The 13,403-nt window shown below is 37.8% G+C and overlaps 1 protein-coding gene across 6 annotated transcripts in view; it reads right to left on the reverse strand.

Moving 5' to 3' along the window:
- Positions 1-13,403, reverse strand: part of ADAM22 (ADAM metallopeptidase domain 22) — a 139,293-nt gene that overhangs the window by 114,059 nt on the left and 11,831 nt on the right. For all 6 annotated transcript variants that reach the window (XM_027450736.3, XM_027450740.3, XM_027450738.3 and 3 more), the window contains exon 3: positions 6,731-6,807. In XM_027450736.3, the coding sequence (XP_027306537.3) occupies positions 6,731-6,807 (77 nt within the window). The remainder of the gene's footprint in view (positions 1-6,730; positions 6,808-13,403) is intronic.

Consider the following 13,403-nt stretch of genomic DNA (forward strand, 5'->3'; position numbering starts at 1 on the left):
AATAAAAGAAAAAGGAGGAAACAAAAAAGAAAGAAAGAAAAAAACTAGTTGGAAAATCTGGGCAACTACATAAATAAGCAACCGAATGGGACCTCCCACTTTGGCAGAGAAGTAAAAACAATTTGTGTGTTTGCTATACAAATAAAGAGGTACAAATCAGGTAGAAATGGGAAGCGTGGGCTACCTTTATATGTGACACTGACAAAATGCAGTCTACAACTCAGCAAAGATGAGCAGCAACCCAGCAAAAACTGGAGATCAGGGAAGAGGTATGGAAATGATTAACAGACTTCAAAGATGACTTTCTCTCAAAGATCTAGGAGCTCAATCTATTTACTGTAATAAAAAGAAGGCTGGTTTGCTATAGATACCAAGGTGGGAGAAAAACTCACTGCTTTATCAGTCTAAAAATGTTGTTGAAACCTTTATCTCTGAGGGTAATAAATAACAATCATTAATACCCATAAAACAACTTCTATTTTGACAAATTATTCATTCCCATACTTCTTCAAAATATGTCTGGAACTACAACAACAACAAAAAGATGGGAATCCTTTATTAAGATGCTACACAGATCTAACTGCATAATCCCAGTCACTCTCCCTAGCCTCAGAAACCATTTTGAATTTTCTCTCACCTTTCTATGTCTGTTAGCCCAAACAAAATTAGAATGTTTGTTGTAGAACTGACATTTCTCATTAAAGATAAAAAAAAAAAGAAAAAGAAAAATTATAAGTCATTTACAACCAATTTATACAAAGCATGCATTAGCAAAACATGCTATTGCAAATGGAGTTGCAGAATAACAGTCTCACAAGGAACAAAATCAACCTTTGAAATTAAGCAACAAGATCAGGGAGAAAGTGTTCCTTACATTGGGTTTGCAATTGTGACCATACTAATTTTTCCACTACAGGTTGGGGGAAAGATAAATGACTTTTCAAAATGGGATTGTGAAAGAACAATCCTGCTTGGTAGCTGGGTTTCTGATCACAGTGCACTTGAATCACGTCAAACAAATAATTTAGGAATACTTCAGAACATCAATCAGTACCTCATTCAAAAGACCTGAACCTGGTCTACATTGTGCTACCTATAAATTGATACTAAATAATACAGTTACACTGTAAGGGCACTTTCATATGGCAATAAAAAGGCATTATTTTAAGTAAGAATCAATTAGCAAAAGGTTATCACACCAAAGTGAGTCTCCTCAGCTGGCACACATAGGGCACAAATAAGAGAAGTGAGCATAGCTTAAATTCCCTAGATCCCAGTAAATTCCAGCTGCCAGTAAGAAGAGTTGGGACTGTGCGCAGCAAAGGCATTCATTAAAATATCTAATAGAGGTTGGGCTGGACTTCAGGGAGATCCAAAACAGCTTAAAAGAAGATCTGCTCCTCCTCACATTTGATCTAGCCATCACTTACCGCAAACAGCCACCTGCATTTGTTGCAAGAACACCAGATGATCAGAGGAGTGTAAGACCCATGGGGGGAACCTGGGAGAAAGGCTTACCAGAAATGGTAAGAGTCAGAAACAGTTTAATTGCAATTTTTAAAATCATGTCAGGAAGCTAATCCTTTTGAATTCCACACATACAAATGTTTACAATTTAGAGCAAATTTAGGAATATGTTTTTCATTTACAGCTTACACAACACATTGATATTAGTGTTAGAGACCATTTGCCAAGAGAAATTACAGGCAAAGAAAGTTTCAGCAGTTTGTCTCATGAAAAAAGCTGGCACTTGTCTGTCAAGCTGCCTTTTATTTTGCTTCAGTCTTAGAGATTTTTTTATGAAGTTTCTGATCTGATTCTCTAAGGTTTACAAGACCCCAGCTAAGAGACATTCCTAATAAAAATTCCACACAAGCAATGAGGAAAGTCTGCATCCTTCTCAGCAGAAGCTGCAAAAACCATTCAGTGGCAAAGCAGAATAATTAATTCCTGAAGTGCCCGGAACCTTCTAGTATCATTAACCAGAAATAATTTAACTGAGGACCAGGATATATGAAATACCTACCAGTATTTTCTGAATGAGCTTCTTTGGCTTTGCCTAGCTTTTGATAAGCTAGTAGAAAAAGGCATTTGTTTTCCACATAGAAAATGAAGTAATTGCAGGCCTTGGTAAACTTGCTGAATTTGAGATCTGTCATTTCTGGATGTCATTGTCATGACTCTTGACTTAAACACTGTTGGTGTTCCGCTGGGATGCTGGGAGAAGAAAAGTGCATACACTTCCTACAGAGAGCAGTGGTGCCAAACTCATCTTGTCCAGTCAACTATTTCTTTGTAGATTATTTTCCACTAACACATGGATCAGAAGAATTACATTCCCATTTCAAGAAGAGAAAGCAGGTGGTAAGTGTGCTCCACCAAAATTACAGTCAGTAGGGAGGGCAGAGCAGTCCCTATTCAAGCTCATAGTCCTTCAGAGCACTTTCCCTGCACCATGAACATGAGAACCTCACGTTTTTGACTTGTTCACTCTTTCAAAAAGTTGTGTGACAAAAGAGCCCCCAAATGAAGGATGCTGCTGTAGCAGTAAGGGACCAAGACCTAATGTTTTGACTGAAATGGTTACCACAAAGCAAACTCAGTGTGGTCACCCTGTGTCAGGGCCTGCCCACCAAACACAGATATTGAAGTTTTGCTGATTAACAAACTTGTAGAGTACTCTACCCCACTCCAGCACCATGATCACAGCTTACTTTGGGCTATTCTGCCACCAGATCTCTGCTGCTCCATCAGTAGCTGGATGTGCCCTGGCCCAGGCCTCCTCCAACAGACACAAGTGCTTCACAGCACTGGAAGTGTTTCACTGAGGCGTTCAGAAACACGCTACATTTTCTGTCAAGCTCTGCTGTTTGATCACGTAATTACAACCCAAGGTGTGAAATGGTCGCGTGGCTACATTTAAGAAGTAGTATTCTGCGTGAAAAAGGGAATAGCCATTTGCTGAGCCACAGATGCTTCATGGCATTAAAAACTTCAATGGGAAGGAATTAAAAAATAAATAACTAAGCACACTCCATTGCTATGCAGGTCATGCACAGCTCTGGGTTGATGGCCAGATCTGGATGTGTTCAGGAGGGGAGCCTGCAAGCAGCACCAGCCTGAACAGGCCAGCGGTCAGCTCCAAGATGCGCTAATGCTGAAGAAAGCATTAACGAAGATGGCCCCAGAAAACAGCTCCATTATACACAATTCCGTATGCATAAGGACACTGAGGCAATGGCTTCATAACAATGTGGTGCAACTAAGGCTTTCCTAACCTTTGCCTAAGGGATTGAACCTTTTAAATATACAGCTGATTCGATCTGAAAGCTCCTTTGTAAATACTTCAGCCAGCTGAACAGGCAAAAAAGAAGTTGAAAAAGAAACACTATCTTGAAAAAGCCTATTATAGAGACACTACCACAACTCAGGGGGAGGGAGGAAGAAGAATGATATATGTGGAATACCACCACTGCAAAAATGGAAAATACACTGTGATTATCAGATTTTTAGCAGTAGTAGTAGTTTTTATTACTATTCAAGGTAATGTTTCAGTTCCATGTGAACAAATACACATTTAAAACTGGTTGAGATCCAAAATGACCAAGAAGAAAGCATACAAATTTCTGTGTTAAGTTAGACTACCACACTGTAATGCCACTTGGAAAATTGTTTTTCCTTCCTCTTACTTGCATCCAGGACTGGTGCACACTCCCATCCTGGGCCTCAGTTTTTCTGTTGGCTGAAATGTCAACATTAAGTGATGCTTTTTGATCTCCTCCTGTGTCTCCGCAGCTTTAGACCAGACTTTGGTTAAAGAGCAGTGTCATGAGAACAGAGAGAGGAAGGGACAAGGAAAGGAAAGTTGCTTCAAACAACACACAAATTCTATTTTAGCATTACCTCTGGTGCAGTGAAGAGATAAAGCATAGGGTATCATGCAATAGGGGAAGAGAGAAGAGTAGGAGACCACAAAAATCTCTGCCAGCCTCAACTGTCAATGTACAAAAAGTTGCCAAGGAAAAGGCTGCTAGAAAAACAAGGAAGTTATGTGGTATCTATGACAGTGGCAGAGGGGACAACTGTTGGGGGTGGGGGGAATGAATAGAAAGCAGTGTGTGAATCTTTAGAGAATTGAGTAAGAAAATAGATGGAAAATATACAAAGACCATAGAATCTGAAATACCAAAGGATTCATAGCAGGAGGATGTATAGCAAAGCATGGGCAAATACAGCAGAGGAAACAGAGAAACTGATTGTCAGATATAAACGATGGAATTGAAGAGAAGAGAGAAAATTACACACACAAAGAAAACACCATAGAAAATCTACTCGCACACAGGCAGTAAGAAGCAGGGGTATACTTCAGTTTCTGATTTTTTTTTTTTTTTTAATTAAAAAGGTCTTTGTTTACTACTGTAATTTTAATTTTGATTTTTTTTCCTACCAACATCTAGGGAACCGTATGGAAGAATTAACACTTCATTGTGACTGTCCACAATTTACACCATAACTAAAGATGATGCTCAAACACATTCAGACATAGAGCCACCACATGCACCAAGACAAACAGGCAAACTACAAGAAGGGAGACTGACAAAAGCAGGGGAAGTTTTTCCTTTCTGACAACCCAAGCATTTTAAATGACTTTTTCCCCCTCTCCATCCCCCATATCTCCTTTAACTTTCCTCAAATGTATATTAAGCATAAGAGATAATTTTACCACAGATCACAGCTTCAGCATGGTTTTGATATTAGCAGACGTTTTGTTATAAACACTAAGCCAGTATTTTTTCCAGAGGAAAAAACTAAAATCTTGAACTTAGCTCCTTTCAAGCACTCAACTACTTTTCAATTACAAAGCTATTATGAGCCAAATTTGAAAAACATTCCTCAAAAAAAAAAAAAAGTGTTTTCCTCTCAGAACCCTTAGAAAATACAGAATATAATATAGAAAGTAAAAATTAGAAGAGAATAAAAATATATACAGCCTTCAGAAGAAAGCAGATTTGTTCACAGGAATAATAATTAAGAATATATTTTAAATGTTGCTCTGGTATTCTTGGCTCTCCTTTTATTTGATGATCTGCAGATGATCTTCTAGTTCAGAAGCAGTCTAAATGATGATTTAAATATCACGATAGAAGCCAAACATCTTAATTGCCTTACAGCCTTCTTGTTTTCATTTTGCGCTTTGCAAAATGATTTTGTTTTCACATTATAAAAAGACTTGTTTCAAAGGGAAAGTTCATATTTAAGATGGATTCTGGCACTCAAGAACACTAAGGGCAGGTTTTGACAGTCTCTGATAGAAATACTGGTCTAATGTCATTGAAGACAAAAGAATGACATAAAAATAGAATCCCCTCAAAAATCAAATTTTAAATACACGTTTGTGTGTTTATGTATGCACACATGTACATGTCTGTAATCAAAAACTCCACCTAGAGGGAACTGCTGTAGTTCATTTAAATCACATCCCAAACTGGTCTGTTCATGCACCACTAGTAAATATATTTACTTTTATTATGATGACCTGATATTTAGCCCAAAGGAAAATGCTGACCTTTCAGAAACTAACTGTGAACGCACCACTAACCTGCCACCAAAAAAAAAAATTAAAAAATTATGCAACCTGCTTTCATATAACATACATCGCATATAACAAAATTACTATTTCCAACAAACACTTCACTGTTGTGGACTTGGTCCTTCTCAACAGGAAATTCTTCTTGTAGAAATCTTTTAAAATTTGTTGTAAAAACCACACTTCTAAGTCAGCCTGTTTCCCTCCCCTTCTCACAGTGCATAGACTCCCTCTCCCTTCTGCAACCAGCAGGAATTCACATGTGGATTTTAACTCGTGTCAGTGCATATAAAGAGGTTGCCACTGTTTAAAATGTGTTTACAAGTGAAAAGAAAAGGAAATGAAATTGACTTCTATTGCAGCCTGAACAGTTCATCTTTATAACAGAGAAACCTGTAGCAATTAAGCAGTTTGCCTCTTACACTGAACCACACAACATTACATGCTATTATAAGGAGGCAAATTACTTAACCAAGCATTTCCATTTACTATATTACTTATTCTCTTTTTGCTTTGGAGAAGGAAAGTCAAGCAAGTCCTATTTTAAAACAGCTGTTTGAAAACTCGTTGTCCAGAGCAAAACACCAGATTTCATTTTAAGCTCACTATTGTTCAATCTTTCCTCACAGTCTGAAGTTCACAGTGTGCCACTGCCTTATAATGACTCTCTGTTCCCAAAAGACTGTAAATGCATCTGGAGAAACTTCTTTCTCCACCATCCATCCTGCTCTTTTCTGAGGATTAGCTATAGCATAATTGCTCTATTTCCACTACCTTACACTTGGTTATTAAAATGCTAACAGCTACCAGTTTTCAGCAACTCCATGTTTTAATATCCATCGAGGCTCTGCATGAGTACAGTAATTTGCCTTTATGATAAACTGAAAGATTGCAAATGAAATTGTACAACTCAAATGTTAGCTACACTGAAATAGCTAGTACTTAGTAACAATGGGAACATCAAAGTCTACAACGGAACTTGAGAAAACAATAAAAGAACTTAAAATACACTACTACAGATGAACTCAATACCTAAATATAGCATCTGTGCTATAATACAGCCTCTAAAGCCTCCATAGAAAAGTGACATTTCACTGGCACCAGTCTTGAACAACCACAGAGTAAGACAGAGTCATCACTTACTGGTTTAGCGTTACGTCCAGGATGAAAGACGACCCAAAAGCATCAACCTGGAAGCTGGCTCGAGCAATGTGTGTAGACTGCAAAATGGAAAAGACAGGAATTAGAATTCAGCTACAACAAAACATACATACAGTACTTTATTTGGATGTACTAAGCGACAACATGCCATTAACCAAATGAAACCACACTGAAATAGACATCATAGTCTATTAGAGTGAATAAAAGATCTGTTTGCTGAATCTTTGAGGCTCGTTCAAGAATTCCCAACACCACAACCTGTGACCTAGGAGGCTCTGCCTTAATTACGCCCCTACCAACACCATAGGAAATGTCTCTTTTCTTTGAACTCCCACCCTGGGCAAAACCCTGAGCAAACACAAATGGCAAACTGCCTCTGGCAAAGGTACTCCTCGTTCACCAGCCTGGCTCTGGGCACAGACCTGTGGAGATAGCTGAAATGTGACCAGTTCAGTCAGGCCAGGGCATACACAAGCCTTACCAACATTATCTGAAAGAAGCTGATATTTCTGAGAGACTCCTACTGGAGCCATATAGAGAGGTGATAGCAGTGGGATAAACTCTGGATAAGTGTATTTTCTATGGAGCTCTGGCTCACTCAACTTTAGTCTGTCTCCCCCAAAATGTTCCCAAAATTCCGACCTCATGAGCAATCATTAAAACCAAACAAAACTGGGTGCTAGAGAAACATCTCTTTCTTTACTCCTTTCTCTTTGCCGTACATTTCCCCTGAATTAATTGCTTTCATTCACTCTATAGCCAACAAACTTAAGAGTACTTTGTAACTCACCATCATCCAGAAACAGAATATTTATTCTAGTAGTTGTGAAAGAAAACACTCAGCTATCCCATGCAAATGCAACATTTGTTTCTAGACCTGAAAACTCCCAAGAAACTGACCAGTGATGTTATTTAACAAATTAATACAAAAAGCTACTTTCAGGCATTTTGGAGCAGTTTCAACTTTGTTTTTTATTTTCTTTCCATTCAAACCTGCCCATTAAGATTTGAAGCATGTAGACAGAGGGATCTAAAAGAAACACTGAAAAACCACTTACAACTCCCTACCACACTTCTCCAAATAAGTACAACAGAGGATAGTACAACTGTAACAAATGATTTGTTGAAAACTCTGGGAAACACAGGACAGGATGGGATAATGTGAATCATCAAATTCACTCTCTCTAAAACTGCTGGCAGGCTTTCAATAGGCATTAAATCCAGAAGACTTAAGAATATCAGCTTCCCTGGAAAAGAACAGCAACAAAGGCATGGAAAGTTGAGGGAATCATGACTTTTTTATTATTATATATTTGAGTTGCCCTGCAGTTGAATTTTCTCATGATTGCTACATACAGAAACATGAGCACTATTAATGAAAAAAGGATAACAACCATGAATATGTATTTACAAACAGTTGATTTCTAAAAAGAAAAAAAGTCAAGAAGGCTTTTCTTATTAGAGGATGCTTACGTTGCATGCCGTCTACAGAAACGTCAAAGTGGCTGTGCCACTGCACTGAATGTGCATAAAAAGTTATATCATGAAAACTCACAGATATTTAAATAATGAGTTGGAAGGATGCAGTATTAACTTTAAAGGTTCTTATAAGACCTCTTAGTAGATAAAATTCAGTCGGATATAATTTCAGCTATCCTTATTCGATCTAACCTGCTTTGTAACACAGGCCACAGTACTTCACTAAGCAGTTCTTGTAATTCCTGGGTGATTTAAGAGCACCTCTTTTGAACAAATGTGCAGTCTTTGAACAAGTAACCAAATATAGTAACACATAGCTTACCTTATCCAAGTAGCTAATTTCAGTGATGAATTACAATCAATATTAAGTTTAATTTCTATTGGGGGGGGGGGGGAAATAGGGAAGGGGGAGGAGAGGGGAGTAATTTCTTCACATCACTGGCTTTCCAATCTCTTAATTAGAACTAAGAGATTCAAGCTAGTCCCAAATGACCCATGAGGCAGCTATGGGGCTGTGGTGGACACCCTCAGCACATACAGGCTCCCCATTAGGGCCATCACTTTGCTGCCCCTGGCCTGCCACAGCTGGCTTAACCACAAACACAGCAAAAAGAACTGTCAACAGACTGTCATGTTAGCATTGGCATTTCTCTTCCAACTCTCAGGCAGCAGAATTTGCTATGAATATGGTTTTCAAATTCCTCCTTCTCTTGCTAGATTTGAATTTTTAGGCTGCTGCTCATAAACAGGATATGACAGGCCAAGGACTGTATAACACAGCAGGGGCCAATGCCAGTTTAGTTATTCACATGTTCCACTGCAGCATGCTTGCCAACCTTAGGTAACCTTCATTTACCTACCTGCACAGCAACAACCACCTTCTGGTCAAAGGAATAATGCCAGCACAGCTGCTCGCTTTTCATCGTTACCTTATTAAATGCAAAGAACATTCCACAGAACTTTATTATTTCTGTTTGCTAACATCATAGCTACATGTGCCATCATTAGATATACGTATGCAGTATAACCAAATCTATATGACCATATGCTTGTACCAAAACGGAAGAGAGAATATAAAAAGCATAACTAATATTTCTAAATCTACGTATAGTAAGGGTAGCCTTTGTCATAAAAAGTGTATTCACATACACTAATTTCATAGTAATAAGAATATAGCTGTAAGAGCATAGGGATTTTTGGTGGTTGATGGCTTTTCTATTTGTTTTTTTGTTTTTACACTGCTAGGTATACTGCATCATATTGATTTGTTCTGGGAAGTTTCTTCCTCTGAACATGTCTCTAAGACAAATAATTACAAGGCTAATGTATTTCTGGGGTGACCCTGGACCACAGCTATTCCCTGACAGAAGCCGTTAATGTGGATTTATGGGATAAAATGTCTATTAATAATTAGGCTGAAAAACATTACACATATGTAGCTACCCCCAAAACAAGTGGGGCAAACCCAAGAAACTCACCATGAAGTTTACAATCACATGCAATCAAGCACAACTCAAGTGTATCTCAAACCTACTGAGATGCAAAGATGCACATTTTGGATACCGAAACAAATTCAGCCCTTTCCAGAAACTGCAGTCTACAGATTCAAAGAACCCTTCAAACCTGGCTCCAATCCTGCATGCTTCGGGCTACAACTGAAATCCTGATCCCCTCTTCTCCCCCTTTTTGGCTTGTGACTGCCCAGAAAGTCCGATCAGTGTCAAAAAATTAATCGTTACTTGGAGGGGATCAGTTTTCTGCGGGACAAATAAGCTGATCCACATAAAATATAAAGTCATATCATGCCTAGACATGATGGAAAGAAGCTGGAGGGGACATGCAGCCACCAAATGAAGAGGAAGACGGATTTCCCTCATTCAATGACAGCTGACAGACTGCATTCAGCATAACAAAAAACTGCACCTTACGAGTAATAGCCAGTACATTTTATAAGATAACAGTTCTTCTGAATATCTGGTTAAGAGGTACAAAATATATAAATGGACTTTAAAACATCATGATGCTACAATATTTTTAAGTACATCTATACACCTGCTCAGTGAATAGGTTAAATGGCCAGCTGGAAGGGAAGCTTTGGTTCACAAATATGTGAATAAAAGAACCCAAAGAAAGAATATCAGGGTACATTTATGCCGTCTCTGTCACCTCATTTGAGCAGAATAATGGGAAAGATACCTTCAAAGGCTTCTCTAAACCACTGAAGCAAGACAATTATTTCATTCAGTTTTCAAACCACGGAACTTCCTCAGAAAATTCAAGGCTTTTCAACATCCATGGATGTGACACATCAGCATCTGACAACCTAGTCATTTAAGGGGAGTTCTTGGAGACTTGGAGAGATGCACTAAATGCGGAATATGAACAAGAGCCAGGAAAGAAGAATCCAACAATAAAACGGAAAAGTGCAGTGTCTGTACACCCAAAACAATCAAAAAGTCCTAAAGTGTTAATGTCATGCAACTGAAGAAGCAAAATGTCAATAACTACTCTCAAAATAGTTGCAGTATTTTCAGATGCAATTTCGAGTCATACATAAAGTGTAACGCCCCACAAGGTCCCCTACAGAAAACACTAAGCATCTTATGCATCTAATGCAATTATGTGAGAGCTAGCTCTGTCAAAGATTGCAAAGCTTAAGAATTTCAATAAAAGAAACCAAAAGTAAATGGAGTGGAAATGATTATTTCAAATAACTAAGCACAAAGATACATTATCTCCAACAAATATTAAAAGCTTGAACACTAAAAAAAATAAAAGTGGCACGCAAGCCTTACTGCCAAACCAAGAGGGATGTGATTCCAATTATTTTAAATCACATACTCTGTGCTTTAGGGATCACTGTAGTAGTAGAAGAGATGGGCAATCAGTCCCATGTAGGAATGTTTATTGCTCCAAAGGAACACAACAAAATAATGACAATTTCTAACATAGTCCCTCCAGTAACCCTGTTGTTTATCAGCTTTCTGCAGAAACTGGCCCTGAAGAATGAGCATCTCCAGAGGAAATGTACATATACAAACTGCAACTAAAGTAAGCAAAGTTTCACCCGGAGCACTGTGTTCAGTTTTGGGCCCCTCACTACAAAAAGGCCCTGGAGCGTGTCCAGAGAAGGGCTACAAAGCTGGTGAAGGGCCTGGAGCACAAGTCTTGTGAGGAGCAGCTGAGGGAACTGGAGTTGTTTAGTCTGGAGAAGAGGAGGCTCAGGGGAGACCTTATTGCTCTCTACAACTACCTGATAGGAAGCTTTGGGGAGCTGGGGGTAGGCCTCTTCTCACAGGTAACTAACGATAGGACTAGGGGGAATGGCTCAAGTTGTGCCAGGGAAGATTTAGGTTGGAAATGAGGAGACATTTCTGCTCAGAGAGAGCAGTCAGGCACTGGGACGGGTTGCCCAGGGAGGTGGTGGAGTCACCATCCCTGGGGGTGTTCAAGGAAAGGTTGGACGTGGTGCTTAGGGACATGGTTTAGTGGGTGACGTTGGTAGTAGGGGGGTGGTTGGACCAGATAATCTTGGAGGTCTTTTCCAACTTTGATGATTCTGTGATTCCAACTCACTGAAGGTCAGTGGTGAGCCTCGCTGCAGTAGAGTTCCATAGGTAACTATCAAACTAAAACGTTTGGAAGACTTTCATTTCAAATACAGCAAATATTTTAATCATCAGTGAAATGTTTACAAGCTACACACTTTCTGAACAATCAAATTAAAAAGAATTTTGAAAGGAAATATTTTAGAAATGTTCTCACATTCATTATAATTACTTGGATGTTGAAACTGGCATGGTAACATAATGACTAATGTTTTTCTTCATTAAAAGGAGGAAAAAGAATTAAAAATATATTGTGATAAAATGTGCAATTCCTGATATTATATCCTTCTTATTTCTGAAGTATCCTGCATAAAGCTCAGATTTTTTTTTTAATTTTGCTGGAAGAGATAACAATAATTTCCACCAAAAGAGAAGAGCGTTCTTTTTATTTGAAAGAGAGGATAAACAATTTATATGCTTGTCCTTTGATGTAAGGAATTTTGTATTTACTACTATCTATAGCACTGCAGTTTGTAATTAAAAGATTCGGATCAAATTTGTACACTCAAAAGAAAAGCATCAAGAGAATCAAGAGAAAGTAATACATAATGCTATAGCAAGGCAAAAGCTAAAACCTGTACTCCAGAGCTTGTAAGAACAATGAGGTTTTATAGCAGACAGTATTTGCAAAATAATAGCTCCCTTAGATGTTAATTTAATTTGCCTCCCTCCATCTAATAGGAGAACAAAAATCTCAGCTTGTTAACAATCCTTTAAGGGTGTGTGAAATGTCTGTTTCTTAAATTCAAAAGAAATATATGATTGAAATTAAGTGAAAAATATAGTAATCTTTTAGCATAGATTTACCTAAAAAGTGATAATTGGCTTTGAAAACAGTTATTACAATTACGTTTATGCTATATAGGGCTAATTAACACATGTACATGTATAAATGAATATTTTTCAGCCTCAGTTGTGTTGTAAAAAATCCAGAGTTACACAGTATATTGTTGGTGCACAGAAAATAATAAGTTTGTTCAAAAACTTAATTTTCTACTTGCACCAGGAGGAAGGAAAAAAATTACTCAGGGAAAAATCAAAAATAAGCCTAGGTCAAGTAAAAAATAAATGTTTCAGATCCAAAGAATCACTTTTTAAAAATAGATGGGACAAAAAAAAAAAAAAAAATCTTAGACCCTCTCTGCTACCATTTGTGAATATGTAATTTTAATTGAAAGGGTCACTGAACTGGATTCACGTATAACAGCATATTAAAGAACTGCAACATTTCTGGTTTACTTTCCTCAGCATTCTCAAAATATTTATAGGCAATCATTTACTATATTAATCACCATTATTTGTCATTCTTTATGTATGCTCGCTCTTTTTATCCATGGTATAAATCTAAATATTTATGTGGTTTTCTTTAATAAAAACTAAACAAATAAATGACTGAAGTTATTGAAGTTATTTCATGAAGAAACTGCAGAACAGCATCAGAACAGCATCATGGTTTGATGAAAAGCCTTTTACAGCTGCCTCTTTGGGGTACAATTAATAAATAAGTAATTTATTCTGAGGAAAAGCTAGAAATAAAACATAAAAAAATAAAAAGCTTTGTGGAGGTC

This window comes from Anas platyrhynchos, chromosome 2 (genome assembly GCF_047663525.1).
Source record: "Anas platyrhynchos isolate ZD024472 breed Pekin duck chromosome 2, IASCAAS_PekinDuck_T2T, whole genome shotgun sequence".
NCBI classification, from domain to species: Eukaryota; Metazoa; Chordata; class Aves; order Anseriformes; family Anatidae; genus Anas; species Anas platyrhynchos.